Source organism: Pantherophis guttatus, chromosome 1 (assembly GCF_059756535.1).
Source record: "Pantherophis guttatus breed Tessera chromosome 1, ASM5975653v1, whole genome shotgun sequence".
Classification (NCBI taxonomy): Eukaryota; Metazoa; Chordata; class Lepidosauria; order Squamata; family Colubridae; genus Pantherophis; species Pantherophis guttatus.
In genome coordinates, this window is record NC_142063.1 from 219,423,584 (window position 1) to 219,444,735 (window position 21,152).

A 21,152-nucleotide genomic window follows, 5' to 3' on the forward strand; every position below is an offset into this window, starting at 1 on the left:
CGTGCCCCAAAAAAATATTTTAAAAGAGCTATATAAATCTTCTTCAACCTGCTCATCTTAATCTACGTAGAGTACAAGTTTCATTTTATTCCAATATTCAATATTCAAAAATTCTGCAATAAAAAAGGAAAATCTTGTCATTAGTAGTTACAGTACTTCAATTCAGTAAAGCATGCAAGAAATAACCAGCTAGGGTATGGTAATAACATTATGTGAAATAACAAAGAGTTTGGTGACATCTTAAAGGCTAGCCAACATGTTCTCTTTATCTGCTATGACAGTTTTTGGAATTTGTCACAATTTGTAAAGCATGTCAATCAACAGATGAACAAGGTGAATGCATCTTCAGGAGACGTTATGACCTTCAGACAGCTCAAGTCAGATACCATTATATGGTGAAATTGGGTGCTTAGTAGATTTTGTAGGAAAATTTGTGCAATTGAAATGTCTGTATTTATGTGTCTATTAATTTAGTTCTTTGAGATATAACTGGATAGCATTTATCAAATACTGTAGTTCAGTTGTGCTTCTTGTTCTTCTATCATTTATTCCTCCCAATAAAAGTTTGTGGTAGTCAAAGCAGAGATGCATCTTGAAAGTCAGCAGTTTTTGTGAGTGCAAATTTCATTAAGATCCATACCAGTGGGATTCCAGGACTTGTGTCCATGTACCCCTATTAATTATACATCTGCAATGTACAGTTAATTAACTTTTTTGTGTGTGCTGTTTCAAGAGAATACTTTTGAAGCTACTGCTTATATATAGCCCACTACTACAATACTGCTTCATTATTCCCCACTGCAGATTCAATGGATGTGTCAGGTTGCTTTTACAGAATATGGCCATCCTGCGGTCCTTTGATTAAAAGATGTGAGCTTGTAATGTATACCTACATTACACCTTTTCACCTCATAATGAAAATACCAGTCTCAAAGCACCAGCAATTCATATCTTCAGACCAACAATCTTGGTGATTGTGTTGATGGTCCTGGTAAAATATCACTTTTAGACTATGAAAGGAGATGTTAGATTTTCACAGACATGATGATGATTGCCACCCTATAATGCTCTTTGTGAATGATTAACTGTAAGGAATTCATGGATAGCATCTAATTTTTGTCAAAGTCATGGGATCACTCTTCTTTTAACATTGTGTGAACGGAGAAGACATATATGAAAAGTTTGTGTCTTTTTGTAATTCATTCTCAGGAGAATTAGACAGAAATGTGATACTGATTTTTGTACAAGGAGAGGGGCTTTGAAACTTTGGGGAAAAAAACAAAACCCACATCTTCATAGTACAGTAACGTTAGCTGTTACTCAGCTATATGTGACAGGAAACTTTATTATACAGTGTAGGGTTCCCAATGTCATGGAGAAAATTTAGGCTCCAAATTGAAATTGTTTAGACCTTTGCTGAATATGGTTTCCTTTACCAATCTGTGGCAAAAGTAAAAAGGAATGGGAGAAGAAGGGTTGTTATTGGTTGTAGAACAATGAACTTCCCTTGTTTTTGTGATTGTTGTACAGTTTGCAAAATGCAATTTATAAGTTTAAGATTATTTTTTTGTCCATAATTAATGTTGAAGCTAGGTGCTCAGTAATAAAGAATGGCATATTCTACACACATATGTTCCTGTGTACACACACACCATTCAAACATCATGCATTGTCATCTTTCAAAATGAATTATATGTTAATTTTAACATGTAATTAGTTAATTTAATTAGATTTGAGCAAACATATCTTTAAAAAATGGTCATCGTCCCTGCTGCCGTTTGAGAGAGCTTTCTTTGGATCAACAAAGAAATTGTGGTTTCCTCGTGATCGATGAAGTGCCTCTCCCTTCTTCACCACCTCTCCAGGATGGCTTGACCCCATAGGGTCTCCCAGCAAGCAATTGTTGGCTGCATTTCATAGAGCCCGGCAGTGCTCCACTATTTTCCAGCCATTCCCACCATGATGTCAACCAAAAATCTCAACTTTGGTAGAGTTTTGCCCATTCTACTCTCTACACTGGGATTTGAATTGCAGTTATATTTTGCATGTCAGCACAAAACATGAATATCTGGTAAACACTGAACTTGACATGTTAGTGACAGAAACACCTGGATGTTCCATAAAAAGTAGATCAGCAGAGAATAGGATTCTAGTCAATGCAGCCAGGATTTTTACATTATTTTCTGAGGGGATGAAATAGTATACAGTAAGATTTGATCATATGCTTTCACCTTGATTCCTTTGCAACTTGAGAAAATAATTTCTTTTCTCAGGCTTCTCATGTGGCTTTTTCCAATATTGTTTAAGCTGAACTGATCTCTGATTTTCTTTCTCGAATATAGTTTGAAAAGCCTGTGCACCTAATTGAATTCATAACCAAAGAGCAAGGATAATCTAGATTAAGCCTTGGTTATACAAATATATTGGTTGTTTCCTTGCTTCAGATATAAATTGATATTCACCCTTCCTCTTCAGTTCTAGGTAAGATTCGAAGTGCTGTAGGAAGTGCACAGTTGCTAATGTCGCAAAAATTCCAGCAATTCTATTGGCTTTGTCAACAGAATTTGGTAAGTTAACATTTTAAACATTGCATAGTATTTCTAAGTTATTTATTATTTTTCTTCAAATTTAAATGCTACTATTTTATTATTCATCTGGAGATTAATTTCCATCAGAGGACATTTAATTCCACATCTGCTAAGCAGACAATTCCACGCATAACTTGTGCATAGAAGCTTTATTATTTGTTTATCTTGTTGTGCAGTACCTATTGCCTGAGCTTTAAAGAGGAAGGCTCCAGTTCTCCTATGACCTATGAGCATTTCAAAGTCATCTGGGAATTCATTGCATCGCAGCATGATCTGCATTAACGCCTTGGTCTGGACATAAAGTGATAAGGATTGCAATAAGATTGGATTGAAATAATGTTTGGTATCTTTTTTATATTTGATAATATACATTTTTATATTAGAAATCACCTTGTGAGGGCATGACTTAGAAACTGGTCCTAAAAAAGCACTCCATTATTTTAAAAATACATTAATAAGGTTTGAAAACTTGCTCTATCAAAATAAAAAGAATTAGGAATTCCACCCTGGATGGTGGAGCGTGAATACTTAGTACATTGAATAAATCATAATTTCTCCAAATCCATTTAAGGACTCTGGGGGGCATCAAAGGTTATTTTATAAAGCTCTATCAATTTTTGTCTTGCAGTATAGTCAACCCAAAACAGATTGTTTTGGTCTATAAAATATTAAAAATAGTAATCTATCTTATTCATCTATCCACCCTGCAATAGATTCCCCATTCTTTCCACCACAAAGAATATAGTGGGGAATATACTGGACCAAGGGGATTTTGAAAGTGATTGTTCAAAGGAGAGGAACAAGAATTCCCATTCCTTGACCAAAAGGGTTCTTGTATATAAAGTTTGCTTTCGCCTACCTTTGAAGCTCTGGAAATCCATTGTTTATTTTAAACTTTAAACAATAACTTTGTAGTTAAAAACTATAAAGAATGAGATCTCAAGGGATATTAGCAGGTGGATAAATGGACATCTACAGTAATTATATTGTATTATTTTGTTGATAATATCACTAACTATTTTAATAACCAAAATCCTTTTGGAAATGAGAACTTGTTGTGCATTCTCTTGGCTTCAATCAGTAATTTTACCTCCCTGGCATAAATTCCAAATTCACATGGACTATGATAATCATGAGCCAATGGCTGCTAATCTAAAAGGCTGACAGACTACAAGAATTAATCAAATGTTCTAATGTCTAAACTATTGAGCAAAATTGCCATGACATCTTTCCCATCAATTTGGGGCAAAATACCCACAATACCTTTTACAATTAGCTTTGTTTCATTGCTAAATTAAATATGAGGAAGGCTTCTGCTGGTCAATATTGCCAGCAAAGAACAATGTTACTGTTATATTGGTTTTTCCTAGAACTAAATAAAATTTTGAGGGGGCATCAGAGGATGTGACCTATAAGTCTGTCTTATTTAAAATCAATCATTCTGTAATATTTGCAGTTTAACCTTTACCAGCATGAGAAAGTGCTTTTTCTACCTATGTCTATTTGAAATTTGCTATCCAGTAAGATTAAACCAAACCAAGGTTTCAAGAAAACATATATATGAAATGGACATAGTCTTCAGTTACAATTGCTGGATTTTGATTCATAGAATTAACATTATTGGCACCCGTGCCAGATTGTCCTTGTCATTGTGTCTCCTTCTCCTTCTCTTTATCCTTCTTTTCTTCCACACCTGTAGGTAGGGAGAAGCTATGGCAATAGCACTTAGACTTATATACCGCTCCACAGTGCTTTTACAACTCTCTCTAAGCGGTTTACAGAGTCAGCATATTGCCCCCAACAATCTTGGTCTGCAAGTGATTACATGTGCATCATAATGGCAGAACATAAGCCCTGTGTCCAAAGTCAAGATACAAATTCAATTGGGTGACTTTAGGTCATGTTGAAATTATACCCAGTTTCACTTTTTCCTAATTATAGCTAGTTGTGGCTGCTAAGCCTTAGTGTATCCCAGAGAATTCCCCCACATCCATTGAGAGTATCAAAATATCCGACCCATACAAGTAGAGGCACATTTTATGAAAGCAAAGCTTCCACTGGATTTAACCCTTTCTTTTTGCTTCTCCACATTCTTTCTGTGCATGTTCTTCACTACATACCTAAGATGACCAGTGGAAACTAAGTTTTCCATATGCATTCGAATTGTAAAGTGCTTTGAACCACATGCCTACCAACACTGGCAGGGCAACGTACTGCATACAAAAAAGGAGTAAATCCCACACTCAATAGCACTGATAGAATTACCTGGTTGGGTAGTGAAGTGTCTGCAAGCATGTCCAGTGTTGTTCAGTCACATAATAGTAGTAGAAATTCAACTCACTGTATGACTCTCAGACAATTACCGTACTCTTTTTCAGTTGAACAGACCTCACAAGATTCTTGGTGTTCAGAAAAAAAAAATAGTGGAGGGAGCACTATGAATGCTAGCTCCTGAATAAAAGGAATATGATTAGAATTTAAAAACAACAGCAGCAAGGGTGCAAATTCATGAGAGGATCATTTTTAGTAATGAGATGTTGTGAGTTGTGCTATTTCCCCCAGTGGCACAGTGGTTAAAGTGCAGTATTGCAGGCAAACTATGCCCACAGCCTGGAGTTCGATCTTGATGGGCTCGAGGTTGACTTGGCCTTCCATCCTTCTGAGGTCAGTAAAATGAGGACCTAGATCCATGATGGTGAACCTATGGCACATGTGCCAGAGGTGGCACGCAATACCCTCTCTGTGGGTACGTGAGCCGTCGCTCCAGTTCAGCTGCGCTGTGCATGCATGCGTGCCTCTCGCTGGCCAGCTGGTCTTCGGGTCTCTGCCATGCATGCATGGGAATGGGGAATACACGCACATGTGTGGGGACGGGGCCCATGTGGGGGCCCATGTGTGCATGCGCAGGGGGTGTGGGGTGCGGGGGTGTGGGGTGCATGCACGGGGGCTGAGCACACATTGCATTTTGGGGAATTGGGTGCGCCTGTACGCATTCAGCCATGCGCACCCGTGCTTTCAGCACTCGGTCTGGAAAAGATTAGCCATCACTGACCTAGAATGTTAGGGGCAATATGCTGACACAGTAAATCTCCCAAAAGATCCTGTATACAAGTCTAAATGCTATTGCTATCAAAGGCTGGTAATTAGCCAACAGGAGTCTCAGATGGCAGATGTGAAGATACATCGTGATAACATAAACATGTATTTATCTTTATAACACGGAAAAGGCCCAGTGCTGCCACATAACCGGGTCAACTACCATTCAGAAATTCAAGACGTTAAGGAGAATGTAACTGATAGAAGTTATTTGTCCAGATTTTTGTAGATAGACAGTCAATATAAATATTTCAACTCCTTTTAAGTAGATGATGTGTCATTCTTGAATAAGCTGAGGCACACATGTTTCATTTAACAATAATTTGCTTGTAACCCCACCATTGAAAGAAAGAAATACAGAAGTCAACTTTCTTAAACTTGTTCGATGGAAGAGAGTTTGAGACATAGTCCAAGTTGTAGACTCTTAATACAATTTACCTGTGGATTCATATGAAGGGTGTTCTATAAATCTCTAGGCAATGCCAAACATGGTATCTTTAGCTCATTATAGAACTTTAGAATATACTCTCCTGAGTTACATTCATAGACGAAAACCAAAAATATAATAAATTTAGCTAATAAATTTAATAAATAAAAGAATTCCAGCCAACCAAAACTGACCATTTGTATATTAAACAGCAGCCCTCTGTATTATATACCTATTCTGAAACTGGGGGAGATTCTAAAAGCATCCAGAACAAATTAATTTAAAAAAAAACCCAAATACAGACCAGTGCTCAAGCTTTGCTCTTTAAGAAATCAAAAACTGGTATAACCTAATGCTTACATTAATTATCATCTATTTAATATCAATGCTAAGTTAATGATAAATTGCCAAACTTCCTTTCATTCACAAATTTGTAATGCTAGAACAGACATATGTTCACACACAAATACAGATCTACAGACACACTGCTGAAGCTGTGTCTCCCTACCTGATAGATGACCTTTAGGCATCTGCAAATCCCATTATTTCAGTTAAAGTGACAAGTGATGTCTTTGAAATCCATCATGCCTTGAGGTTGCTGGGTGGGGAAAGATGGCCTAAGTACCTTTTATATCACATTTTTCCGAAACAAGATTTTTCTACATGCACCAAGCTACTAGAGATTAATGCTGCCACTGTAATGAGATCAGAGCTCAAAGCACTGTGTAAGTCAATACAGATGTGCTAACGTGATCCAGGCCCTTTCTGTTAGCTGTCTTCCTCTGGACGTAATCCTTTTATTTGGTCTGCTGTAATTATTATTATTATTTTAAGATGCATAACTTCCTGAGTAAGATTACATTTAAGGATGCCTCAAGATGAAGCATCTCTCTTATTATGTATGCCTTTTGAGGAAATTGTATTAGTCTGGAGCCATACATGTTATTATAGATATATTTAGTTCAGCAGCATGAGACCGTCCTCTTGTGGCCAAAAGCAGATAAAGCAAGCTTCATTTAAGGAAACAACTAGGCTGAAAAATTAGGTAGTTGTGCTACAGATTGTTTCAATACCAGATCTTTGTTCAGAAATAGCCAAATTTACAAGTCATAAATAGAGGGCTTCTGTACCTTCTAACTGATAGATGCTTAAGCTTAGTTTAGTTTAGTTTAGTTTAGTTTAGGCAATAATCAATGGGAGGTGATGTTCAGGAGAAATTCATCAATCGCTTTCCTTATCTTGATAAAGGTTATGATAAAACTTGCCAAGAACTGAAGGAATTCTCACAAACCAAGGCCACAGAATAATGGATTTAAGTTACATTTGTAGAACAAACTTTGTAATGTTAAGACTAATTCAATAGCTGAACTAATTACCAAGTGAAGTTGAGAGAAGTCCCCCTTTCCTGGATTTTTTCAAGCAAAAAGAAAAGTATTAAGTATGTTTTAATCAGGGATTTCTGCATTCAGCAAGGGATTGAACTTTGATGGATTGAGTCTTACATCCAACATTTGACCATTTATATAATGCCAAACATGTTCTACACCCGAGTTTTCAAACAAATGACATTTGGTGGTTGTTGTTTTTTATTTGTTTGTTTGGTGAATATGGCAGGATCCCAGTGCTATGCCCCGACCAACTTCACAGGACCTGGCAGGATTCTGGGACTTGTTACAACTCTCAATTGAAGACGTCAGTATGAAGTTTGATGAACTGCATCAGATGAAACTGAATGAATGGAAAATAATAGAATCACCCGAAAAAAAGGTAAGCACAATCTAGTTGCTTGTGGTGCATTTCTTTGACTTTTAAGCCTGAAATTATTTTTCTTGTGAAATCATTAGTGGACAACACTCTCCAGAGGTGCAGGGAACACAGCAAGTACTATGGCAGGTATTTCTTGGCATGCTGGCATACATAATACCATAGTGAACTCCTTTCCTTCTTTCCTTCCTTCCTTCCTTCCTTCCTTCCTTCCTTCCTTCCTTCCTTCCCCCCTCCCTTCCTCCTTCCATCTAGAATTTATGTGCTACTCAGACCAAAGCTCAAAGCAGCTTAGAAAATAATAAAAAAAAACATATTAAAATACAACTAAAAAACAAAAACAATAGAGACACACATACTTCTTCAACTCAGTATTTCAAGGAACAATTTTAACAACCAAAGCCACAGGCAGGTTCTTCTCATGGCTTAACTATTTCCCAAGGCAAATTAATCCCAATTTTCTGGCACTGAGATAAGACTTCACCTTATCTCCTGTTTAGCCTAGGAACAACATATACAACTATCATCTGTATGCTGATGAAACTTGATCTTTTGACAGAGGATGACCTTACACAACAGCTTACCATAGATATGAAATAATTTTCAACCTTGGACCAATCTGAAATGGAGAGGTCTAGGGCATGACCTCTTCCCTTCCACTACTATTGATTGGAACTTCTCTTTCAAAAAGCAGGCAAGTGACTGCACAATAATTCCCCCAACTCCAAATCCTCAGAAGTGGTCCTGTAAGATAACATAATTGGTAATATCAAAAGTTCCAGCTAGTGAGAGTTCCAGCAAGATCAGCTGTAGTCCCACTGACCTGTGGTTGCCACAGGTTGCCCAAAGGAGTGATCAAAGATAATTGTGCTGACTGCTGGCTGCCAGCAGTTTGGCAGTTCGATTCTCATTGGCTCACAGTTGACTCAGCCTTCCATCCTTCCGAGGTCAGTAAAATGAGGACCCAGATTATTGGGGGCAATATGCTGACACTCTAAACTGTTTAGAGAAGGCAGTAAAGTACTGTGAAGCGGTATATAATCTAAGTGCTATTGCTATTGGACAGAATATTTGGATTTTCTGAAACCGAGATTAGAAATATAATGTGAAAATTATGTACTAAGGATTAATCATCTCTTTGGTAAAATTACCTGGTCCAATTATGCCTTGAAATCTCACAAAACTGCAAAATTTTCATGAGTTCTTATATTGTCATCTTGACTTCATGTTAAGATGCATATTTTGCAGAACCATCTCATAAGCTCTTAGCTAATGTTTGATCACTTTGCAACATTTTGACCATTATTGTAATCTAATTTGGAGAATTGTCAGCTCTTTGTTAGTTTAAGTTAAAGCAATCTCCCTATACTGAGCAAAATGAATCCTGAATATTAAAAGGAACACAATCTTATTAGCTCCTTTTTGAATACTTGTTCAGTCAATAGCCTGGCCAGGATTTTAGTAAAGAAGGAGCACAGAAATGTGCACATAGCTGCTACCTCATTTGTAGTGAAGAAACACATTAGTATATAAAATTTGTCTTTATATGGTTTTTACCTTACCTCTAAAGCTGAGAATTATTAATAAAGCCAGTTAAATATTAGCCCCATTGATTTCAGTGTGAGAGTTTAAAATTCAGTTTTCTCTTCCATGAAAGTTAAATACTTCAAATTTATATTTCTAGCTGCATCCACTCTTGTCAGATGAATTTAGTTAAAAGTTAACTAAATAAATAATAACTTAAATAAAAAGTGCTCAGGACACTAGTGCTCCATTCTGTTCACTAGTAGGGAGTACAAGGAGATCATATGTTTATTTATCTCTACTTGTCCTAGAAGATCTAGTAGAAACAGTATGCTACAAATTCATTCCGGGAAACAATGGCACCTAATGGGATATAGGAAGTGTGCCTATTCTGTTGTAGCATCTGCCCTATGGAATACTGTTTCACCTACATGAAGGGAGGGAAAGAGGGATAGAGGGAGGAAGGAAGAAAGGAAAAAATATAGAAATGATAGATGATGGATAGATAGATGATAGATAGATAGATAGATAGATAGATAGATAGATAGATAGATAGATAGATAGATAGATAGATAGAAGATAGATAGATAGATAGATAGATAGATAGATAGATAGATAGATAGATAGATAGATAGAAGTGGGTGGGAGGGAAGGAGAGGGGGAGAGGGGGAGATTAATAAAATTCTTTTCTAGACTTCTATTGCTACCATTAATTAATTAATGGTCCATTAATACCTAATGCATATTTATATTTGGAACAGAGATAAGAGAACATACTTGATTGTTGCAAATAAAGGAGAGAATGCTCCAACCTGTAGGGCAATGCAGACCAAAAAACCATGATGATATCAAAATGATGAAACAGAGACTCTAACAGGTCTCATCATTGCACATAAATACATGAGGGGCAGAACTTGTGTGGCAATGCACATTTTTGTCCCTCATCCTCATGAACTCAGCTAACATTGGTCAGTGGCTACCGTGCTTGGGTCAGTCACTACTGTCATGGATGCCTCACAGGGAGGCACCTGCAGCTTCCAGGGAAAGTCCCTGAATGAGGCCCATAATGTACCTTCTTTAGGCTCCCTTCCTTCTGTGCTTCATTTCTTTTTTCCTCCCCTGCATCTTAGGAAGAGAGAAAGGTTCCTCCACCTGTACCAAAGAAGCCCCCTAAAGGAAAATTCCCCATCACCCGAGAGAAGTCTTTGGATCTGCCCGACCGACAACGCCAAGAAGCTCGAAGACGCCTCATGGCTGCTAAGCGGGCAGCCTCTTTCCGGCAAAACTCCGCTACGGAGCGTGCAGACAGCATTGAGATCTATATTCCAGAAGCCCAAACGAGGCTTTAAAAGACCCAGATGCTGCATCGTTGCTTCCTCTTTTTTAAACAAACGAAGGAACCAAGCAAGTGCTTCTACAGCTGGTCTCCTCTTCCCTGCTCTTTTTTTCCTCCCTATTCCTGGCCCCCTCCCTGCCCTGTTGTTGTCTCCTTTGTGCCAGACGCACAACAGAATGCTGTTTATGTCCTCAGAATTTGCTGAGCCCGTTGCAAGAATCCCTGCTCTTTTCTTTTTTGTATTATTAGGATCGGACTACACCAGTCAGCTCCAATGCATAGGGCTTGTTGAGACCTTACCTATAAAAATTATGTTCTCAGAGGACAACAGGAAACACCTCTTGAGATGGAACCCAGCTTACTTTTTTGGTTATTTATATTTTTATAAATGATGCGATAACTAGGAATAAGAAAAAAAAAACCACAAACTTTGAATTGGGTGCATCTCTCCATTCACCAGAGGCATTAGCTAATTCAAGTAGAAGGTGCTACAAATGTAAAGTGCAAGAAAAGAAGGAATCCATTTCTCTCCTCCCTTCCCTTCCCTTCCAGCTTCAGTTTCTTTGCCTTGAACCCGATTAGATTTTCTGCCCACGTGCTCGGCAATTCTGCTTCTCTTGGTTACTGCAAACTCGCACCAGGTCTCTCCTCACATCTCACACTGAGTTTTTGGAGATGAACAGAAATATCCAGCCATGAAAACTCCAACATTCATCCAGAACAGAGAAGCATAGGAATCATTTCCAATTGGGAAAATCTGTCCCTGAAAGAAAGTGTCCTCCTTGGACACCCATCCAGAAATCTGAAGGAAAAATGCAAAGGAACTTGAAGAAAGAGGAACAAAGGAAAGCCTTAAGAATTTTGATCATCTGTAGCAAGATGTGAAAGCTCTATTTACTCTTTGAGAACATTCATTACATTTTAAACAGTTCTTTTATGTTGTACTTCTTTCATTTGTGAACACTCTTTTTTTTTTAATTTGAAAAGCGATGCTACGCGTAATATTTGAAGTTTCAAAATGCTATATCAATTGAGTTTCCAGGGTATCCTTTCAAACAAAAAACAAAACACAAAAAAAGTTTGCTTGTTTAAAATACCAGTTGTGATGTTGTAACCAGTTTAAGAAATATGAATGTGAGTGGTAAGTATATCTCAGTTTCAATGGTAATCTTAAGGTAAAAAAAGGTGAACTGTGGTTTACATTTGTATTTTTTTTCCAAAATTCTTTTTTCCTATGCAGTATGAATTAAAGATAAGAAAAAGTTTCTTGATTGTTTCAGACGTAAAGAACATGTTTTAAAAAACATGTGGCTTCTAACAGTAGAATGTAAGAAAGGTAGCATGTTTCTAAGTTCTTGATCAACATCACAGCAAAAGCTAGAAATTACACAGAAGTTTAACAAATTCTGAGAATAATGCATTATTGTTTTTGCCTTCTTAAAGGCTGTGATCCAAGTTTTTGAATCTTTTCAGGTGAAGATACAAGAAAACATATCCTGCCACTATCGAAGTCAGAATTCTGAGTCATACAAAATATTAGAACAGAGTCAAGATTCTGTTATCAGTCTGTTAAACAAAATGTATTTAGCCATAGACAGAACCGCTATTTAAACTACAGCACTTTGATTCTTCACCTTGATGAGCACTTTAAATATGTAGTTTGCGAGCCCTTCAGCTTGTCACATGACTGAAAAATGCTAGACATTTTAACAGCAATCTCCAACCAGGTGCCCTCCATAGATGTTGAACTACATCTCCCATCATGCTAGTTTGCATGAACAATAGCAGTGTTATATAAGAATTGTACAAACGATGGGGAAGTTTAGTCCTAATGTATCTCAAGAGCACATGTTGGAGATTGCTGTTGTAGGAAGTAAAGAAGACATTAGGGTTTCCATCCCTCATCCCCCTTTCTTCCAATATATTTTGTTAAGCATGCATTCTGTTTTAGGACAAAGCTGATATAAGCATGTTTAGCTTCAAGATACGAATCTTTAGAGTTGAATGTTTGAGAAGGAGGGAACACTGTAAATTGAGCCTGATCTCTTATGTAGAATTTACCAAATAGCCTTAAATTGCATTTGGAAGCAAAAAAACAAAACAAAACCTATGAGGAATGTACAGCATAAAGAAAGAAAGAAAGAAAGAAAGAAAGAAAGAAAGAAAGAAAGAAAGAAAGAAAGAAAGAAAGAAAGAAAGAAAGAAAGAAAGAGAAAGAAAGAAGACGACAACAACGATTAACAATAATAATGAAATATTAATATTCCTGAACTATTAGTCTGTGATGATTAAGATATTCCCATCCACAGAGTATTCAAAGAATTTCTGCACTTGGAAATAAATTGATTTTGGGGTAGTGTACAATATTAATGCTGCTTATAGTTTTGTTTTAAATGCAAGAATATCTGCAGGGATAAGGCATCTTTAAAGATAACTTTATTTCAAATGGAGCTGTTAATTAGAAATAACTACATGGAAATAAAAGAATAAAATATGCATTTCTTTGAGACAGCAGATTTGAAATATATCTTTCTCTCCTTCTGCTACATCCCTATTATGCTGCTATGTTTTTATTTCATTTTATTTTATAAATATTGCGAAATCACATGTGCTTTTCATCCTTCCTTTATATAGATAAGGGACTGAGGGTGATAAAATGATCTACATTTGATTCACAACCATAGCATACCCAGAGACAAAAAAAAAAGTTCCTAGCTATGAAATAGAAAGCTTAGAACAGCTAACCATATTTGCACATCAATGCCCTCCAATATTGTTTGCACAAAAAAATCATTAAATTTTAAACTGTTTTTGCTGGAGCTGTAATTAGTGATTGCACAGTTAGGTGCTTCTGTATTCAATATTCGGTTTCTACTATTTGCAATGTATGTTAGTGTACCAGCAATGATGACAACAACAAAAATATATGCTAGATTGAAAAAGCACATATAAACACCCACAGCTCCAGCAAATATACTTTTTTTTTTTTAAAGGTGTATATCCAATTCACATACAATTAATATAATATATAGTTTGATCCTTTCTCTAAGAATTTAAGAGAGGTTCCCAAAGGAAAAATTCACTTCCGGGACAAACAAAATGTTATTCAAAATAGTCTGAAGTTCTTTTGGGGTTTTTTTTTTTTTACATAAAATCATTTTTTAAAAGCATACTCTCATTGAAAAGGAAGGCAAAATATATGAAGGGTAAATTTGGCTCTTTTGAAAGTTCTACGCTAAATTGTATGTTGCTCACGCAGTGATGGGAATATGTTGAAGGAATGCCTTTGCCACTGTATGTCCCCGTTTGTTCCACTTCTGTTCCAAAGAAAAATCTTTAAAATGTAAACCAGATGCCTTCTGCCCATTCCAATGAAATGTTACCTGTTCACAAGTTGAGTTTTTAAGTGCAATATATTTAATCTCTTTTATATAGGAAAGATTAAAACAATAATGGCAAATAATAAGCCATGCTTCTTATGTATTATATTTTTAATTTGGGAGAGGGAGATAAAAATTAGTCTTTCTATTACGTGTGTCACAAGTCATTCGGCCCTGTCTAGAATGAATGTGAAAAGTAATATATTTGAGAATGACTTGCAGTGCTTTTGATTTAAAGACTCTTTCAACAGTATAAAATACAACTGTATATTGCAGGACCATTGAAAATTAATCACTTCCATTTCAATTATGACTATATTCCTGTTTCAAGACACAGCAAAGTTAATGAGTTTGGGAAATAAAATGCTCTAATTCTAATAACAATAGACAAAATAATAGTAAAACTTGCAAAATAGTGTCTCACATGCATACAATATCTGTTTAGAAATAAGATCCATTAAATGCAGATGGTTTATTCTCAAGCCATGTGGGCATGGAGTTGCAACCTGATTTTGTTTTGTTTTAATAAAAATGTACGTGTAATTATTAGAATCATGAACATTATTGCATTTGGTTAATAATGCTGTCCTTCATATATTTATTCAGAAATAAGCACTATATTTCATGGCATTTACTTCCACACTTTCTAATCCTAAACCCATATTCACGGTAGTGAGCCCCAATGAATTCTGTAAGCCTTAATAACGTATAGTTTTAGAGCTTGATGGCAAACAGCAGTCCTTATGCTGGCATATCTCAAATAGCCTCATTAAAGTTATTGCATCTTGTTTTCAAGTAAACATGCAAAGAATTAGCTTGAATGGAACAAATGTCTAAATGAAAGCGGAAACTATTCTTGACTTCCTTTTCCAGGAGTCTGGGCTATGGTTTATATCACCCGTCTTCCATTTTATGTCAGCCATTTATTATCATCTTTATTAACATTCTTTATGAGTTACATCCCATCATTTAAAACATCATTAGAGCCAATTACAGTAAAATATTTTGTATGTACATTATGATTTTACTACATAATTGATCTGAAAGGACTTTCTTGGAATAATATGCAAGGATGAAAATATCATTATGGGTAAAACCAAATGGTATTTGGTAACTTTTAGCTCATTATCAACAAACTAATTTTTCTCTTACCTACTTTACTTACAGCACATATATGTTGAATTCAGAAAAAAGATGTGGTTTTTATATAAAACATTCATTGAAAGCATTTTGAAAGACAGGAATTTGCTGTTTTGCTATTATACGCACAGTCACACACAAGCACTTAAGATTGGTTGTATCAAATGCATTCCAGAAGCCATGCATCTATTCAAAGATTTCCCTCTTCTACAAATGTAAAGGAGCCTTCAAAGTGAGCATGACACCACATCCTGCAGTTTTCTTAAGAACAATGCAAAAACCGTTTGCCATTCTGTCTTTCTACAAGGCTTTTCAGTTTAGCCTAGAGCTCTGCTTCTCTGGAGGAGTTCCCTCTAACTGCTAACTAGGGTGGACCCTGCTGGGCTTCCAGGCCCAAACATTGTACGTTATCATCAGCTAAAAATTCTGAAAGCCTGAAAATATGTTCGTTTCTTAGAAGCAAACTGACGAATGCTTATGTTATTCTGACTCAATTCTTCCCCTGCCAGAGCTCTCCTTCATGTAGAATTGTTAATCCCTGCACAAATGGATATTGACAGTGGATATTCAAAACATGTTGAGATAAGATTGGCTTAGGGGAGATCTCCCTCTTTCAGAAAATAATAATGGTATCTTTCCTTAATCTTTCCTTAATTTGTTAGTTTTAACAAATTATTTAATCTGGGCTGTAAAAGTACAGATGACCACTAAATTCTTACTTTGCTACCCTCTAGTGGATCTCCTGATACAGGCAGCCTTCCTTCTCCAGTGGCCAAGCAAGCAGCAGGAGATATAACTCAGAGATATAACTTTGGCCATTGTTTCCTGTACTATTAAGGCTTGTCAGTGAGTTCCCCCCCCCCACCCCCCCCACCCCACTGTTACATCCTTCTGGCTCGTTTTCATCAGATTAGTTAGGCAAAATGGGCCAATTGGTGGGATAAAGATATTTCAATGACATAACCACTCATGTGAGGTTTAACCCTTAGAAGACAAAATATTGTTGGTATTTCCATAACCCAACAACAGCCCTCCCTCCTGATCTAGTTAAGATGCTGGAGGAATAGGACTGTTGTGACTCCATTTCTCTAAAAATAGTTTTGCACTAGTTTTACATTTGCACAACTGCAACTGGAGCTTCTTAGCACCTAGGAATTATATCATCATGCAGGTTTCTTTGTTTAATTAGCAGTGCCTCATGTACCTTGCTAATGTTTGTATCATTTATATATTAATTCCATTTCTCATATTCATTCCTTTCATACATTTTAATTATGGGACAGCTCTAGAGGTCTGTGCTCCATTTACTCACAAGGGCTTCTACAGAAGATTTATCAGCTAGATGATGTAATCAGAAAAAGAAATGAGGGTATCCGTTCCATGCATAGTTCTCTTTCTGAATAAGATATGGAGTTCTGAAATGTTGTTTACATTTTGCTTGCATCTTCCTGGCCCTGTACAATGCATGAATATTTATATAAAATTAAGTTCTAAACTATAGAATGGAAGCTTAGGAAAAAAACTAATTAAGGGAGAAAGTATTGCAATGACAAAAGCCACAAAGATAAACATAGCTCCTTTTTGCTTTATTTTTTGTATCCTTTTCCTAATCATGTTTTTTAAGATGGCTGATACAATAGATGTCTGAGTAATATAAAAGCTGGAAAGCTTTTCATAATCAAATGGCTTCATACTGAGTATGAGATAAAAAAAAAAAATAGAAATCAGCCAAGACTAGCTAAGAGTCTATTAGAGTCCCTTTTTTTCTTTCAACCAAACAATAATCACAGCAGGGTTGGTCTGAATATAAATTTGGATCTATAAAACCAGCTCTTTTTTTAACAGAGCATTTTCCCTGTTCTGCAAAATATACTCAATGCTTAATGACAAATGTAGATAAAGTCCTTATTGAAATTTTGTATTCTCTGTCCTGTCCATCATTCTGCCCTTTCTCAATGTACAATTATCTGTGAGATGTACATTCATATCTGCAAATTAATTTGCCACTGAGCTTTGGTTATTTGTCACCCTTTCACATTTAAAGGGCTCAAGATATATGCATTGTCTTCTCTGTTATATATATTTATTACTTTTTTTAAAATAATGGATCACAGTGGATTTCTTTAAAAAGAACTCTCTAAAATCCATGCAAATACTACTATACTGGAGCTGTTCTTTCCTATAAGCAAAAAGTCACTATTATAGTACAGCTTCTTCTGTGCAGGAATAAACAGAGGTTCACTTAGTGAGTAATGCACCAAAATATCCAAGGTGGCCTCGCAATTAAATCAAATCAAATTCCTCTTATAGAATTTCAAGGAATGTTAGAAACAGGAAAATAGTTATTTAATTTATTGTTAAAGAAATATATATATATATACCCACACAAGAAATCATGTTAACAATGAGGACAAACTGAGTGCCAAATATTTGTCATCTGTATAAATCTACACTACTAGAGAAACTATTTTATGTAATTCTCTTTTCCCATGCTTTTACGGTTCTTTTGAGCAGTTCTGTTTGGTAGCATGCAGGATATCTATACAGAATATACAGTGCAATGTTTCATTACAATAATTTCTTGCTTCTCGGTAATATCTCATTTAACAAAAAAAATATTGTTTATTTGAAACTTCTTTGCCAATTGTTTTATTCCTGGTTTTTTTTTTTTTTTTCATTATCTTTTCTCTGCCTTCGGCTAATTGTAAGAAGAAGAAGAAAAAAAACAACAACAGATGTGCTTCAATACTTTCCCACTCTCCCATGGCTCTTTTATGAAGCTGCCTCTTTTAATTGGTTCCTGTATTGTTTATGACCATATTCTGTAAATAATTCTGCTATTAAATTTTTTGACATAACTGGCTTTTCCCATTATTAACGTAGCCTGAGGTCATTGAGAATACATCAGAATCAGAACATCGTAAGGAGTAGAGATATCATACCGAGGCTGCAAAACACCAGATCACCATTAGATGGCAGAACACAGGTAGTTACTCTTATAAACAACCTCAAGGTGTTGAACGTATCTAGTATTCCTTCCTCCCATTTTCCCCACAAAACAACCCTGTGAGGTGGGTTGGGTTGAGAGAGAGGCATGGCAGAGGAAGGATACTGCAAAATCTCCATTCCCAACCCGCTCCAGGGGAAGGATAGTGCAAAATCCCCATTCCCACCCCACTCTGGGGCAGCCAGAGGTGATATTTGCCAGTTCTCTGAACTACTCAAAATTTCCGCTAGCGGTTCTCCGAACTACTCAAAATTTCCGCTACCGGTTCTCCAGAACCTGTCAGAAGCTGCTGGATTTTACCCCTGATGGAGAAGCTACAGCAGCCATAGAAGAGGATGATGAAGAAATGTTGTTACGTCTCTTTTTTTCAGTTTCATCAAAACTTCAAACAGTTGTTGAATGAGTGGTCAGTAAGCGAGGACCATGTTAATTGTAATTGAATCTAGTAGTCATCTAGATTTTCATTGCCCAGGTATGGGAGTCTGAGGAAACCCTGAGATACATAACTGCTTATCTAACAAAGCTAAAATCTATATGGATTGTTATGTACAGGTAGTCCTCAATTTACAACAGTTTGTTTAGTGACCGTTCAAAGTTACAACGGCACTGGAAAAAGTGACTTATGACCATTTTTCACACTTATGACCTTTGCAACACCTCTGCAGGACCTCTCCAGTTGTCATTTGGATGCTTGACAACTGGTCCATGTTTATGAGGGTTGCAGTGTCCGGGGTCATGTGATCACCTTTTGTGATCTTTCTGACAAGCAAAGTCAATGGGGAAGCCCGATTCACTTCATGACCATGTTACTAACTTAACACCCGCAGTGGTTCACTTAACAAATATTAAGCTGGAAAATCTTAAAATGGGACAAAACTCACTTAACAAATTCCTCACTTAGAAACATAAATATTGGGCTCAATTATGGTCGTAAGTTGAGGAGTAGCTGTACATATATGCGTAAACGTTTGTTTAATTTGCTTGTGCCTTCTGGGTTAAGAACGACTGCTTTTACACTGGAAAATTTCCTATAGAGTAAAATTTCCTAATCTTTTTGGAACTTAAATTTAGGCTTCCTAAACTTTTGGGGCAATTAAAGTCCTACAGGGACTCTCAAAAAGCAGCTGTCAAAAGAGCTGGACATTCACAAAATGGCCACACAAGCGGTTAACCAAGAAGTGATTTTATGTAACTTTATTTGCTCAATCTCTTGTCTCACAGGACACGCTTAGTATCCCTATCTTAGGGCAGACAAGGACACAACAAAATATTTGCATTCTTGGAAGTAAAAAGATGCTGGAGCCTATGGTTTAATATGATTGCAGATTATTTTTATAGTATAATTACATGGGAGATACAAGCTTTTTATTTTTATGATAACAGACCATAAAGGAGGAATTTCTGAGAAGACATGCTGCTTTTCGTCAGATAGGTGATGCAAGCTTTTGAAACAATGTAATACCTTTATTAAGTGTGCAAAGACGAATTTTGGTCAAGGGGCCATGGGGATGTCGCAATGGTCCTAACAGTTAACAGTAACAGAGTCGGAAGGGACCTTGAAGGTCATCTAGTCCAACCCCCTGCTAGTGAGGATGTAAGTCACTTTTGTCGGTGCCCTTGTAACTTTGAAAGGCCACTAAACAAATATAAGTCAAGAAGTAGCTGTATAACCACACCAAAAGGACCCATCAAAGAAATTGGCAATACCTAAATACAATACCTAAAATCAATTGAGGAATTTCGTTCAGTGTAGCAACAATATCTCACTAGAGTTTGGCACAAACCAGTTTGCACTGTGCTTCTTTAGCAAAGAGCGCAGTCAGGCCACTTAACACACATTTTAACACAAATAGAACATAAAGCAGAATTAGTCACCACCACATAACACTATTAACGTTTCATCAGTTGTATTTGGGGAAATACAGAGAAAATTAACTATGCAAGCCCACACAGGCAGACACTGCTGGAAATGGTTTACATAGTACCCGAATATATGTAGGGGAATAATATGTATAGTAGGGGAATAATATGTATAGTAGCTGCTTCAACAGTTTGAAAAGAGGTGCTTCACCAATGCTCCTGCACATCCACAATCCTTCTGGGAACACTCTTATTGTGCATACACAAATGGAGGTATGTGATTTATACAACGTATGGGTCAAATATGAGTGAGGAATACAGGACATCTGTAGCCCATTAATTATGGACATTTTTCTTTGGTCAACAGTCACGTTCATTATTATTGTTTTATTTGAGAGCAAAGTGTGCATTCAAGCGAAACAAGTGCCTCACCCAAGCACATTTCCTGATATATATACTGCTCAAAAAAATAAGGGGAACACAAGCAGAAGACATCCGAGATCTGAATGAATGAAACAGCCTTATTAAATACTTTGTTCTTTACATACAGTAGTTTATTCACTGCTCAAACAACTAAAGGGAACACAAAAGTACTGTATGTAACGAACAAAGTATTTAATAAGGCTATTTCATTCATTCAGATCTCGGATGTCTTCTGCTTGTGTTCCCTTTATTTTTTTGAGCAGTGTAGTTTAGAACTGGAATGGAAGAAGAAGCTGTTCGGGCACGGTCCTCCCAACCCCCCCAGTTAAATAGCTAAAAAAATCTGGAAACTCTACACTATTAAATTAGCGAGTCAACCCACTTCTGCCAGCTACCCCAAAGTTGCCCACTCTGCCATAAGCTAACCTCAGGCACACTTAGCTGCTCCTACCAGCAGTTCGTACTATGGGGAAAATGACTGGACAATCTAGAGCAACTGAACTCCAGATGCAGTCGTGATGATGGCTGTGCAGTCCTTTCTCAGCCTCGACTGATAAACCAGCTGCACCCAATCCTAGACAAAGTCCATGGGGCAGGTGGTGGTCCC

At 36.6% G+C, this 21,152-nt stretch overlaps 1 protein-coding gene across 4 annotated transcripts in view; it reads left to right on the forward strand.

Annotated features, from left to right (window-relative positions):
- The window catches only part of DLGAP2 (DLG associated protein 2), a 459,052-nt gene extending 440,939 nt beyond the window's left edge, over positions 1 to 18,113 (forward strand). For all 4 annotated transcript variants that reach the window (XM_034436765.3, XM_034436764.3, XM_034436770.3 and 1 more), the window contains 3 exons: positions 2,476 to 2,567; positions 7,726 to 7,878; positions 10,530 to 18,113. In XM_034436765.3, the coding sequence (XP_034292656.1) occupies positions 2,476 to 2,567; positions 7,726 to 7,878; positions 10,530 to 10,748 (464 nt within the window). In that variant the 3' untranslated portion in view covers positions 10,749 to 18,113. The remainder of the gene's footprint in view (positions 1 to 2,475; positions 2,568 to 7,725; positions 7,879 to 10,529) is intronic.
- The last annotated feature ends 3,039 nt before the right edge of the window (positions 18,114 to 21,152 follow it).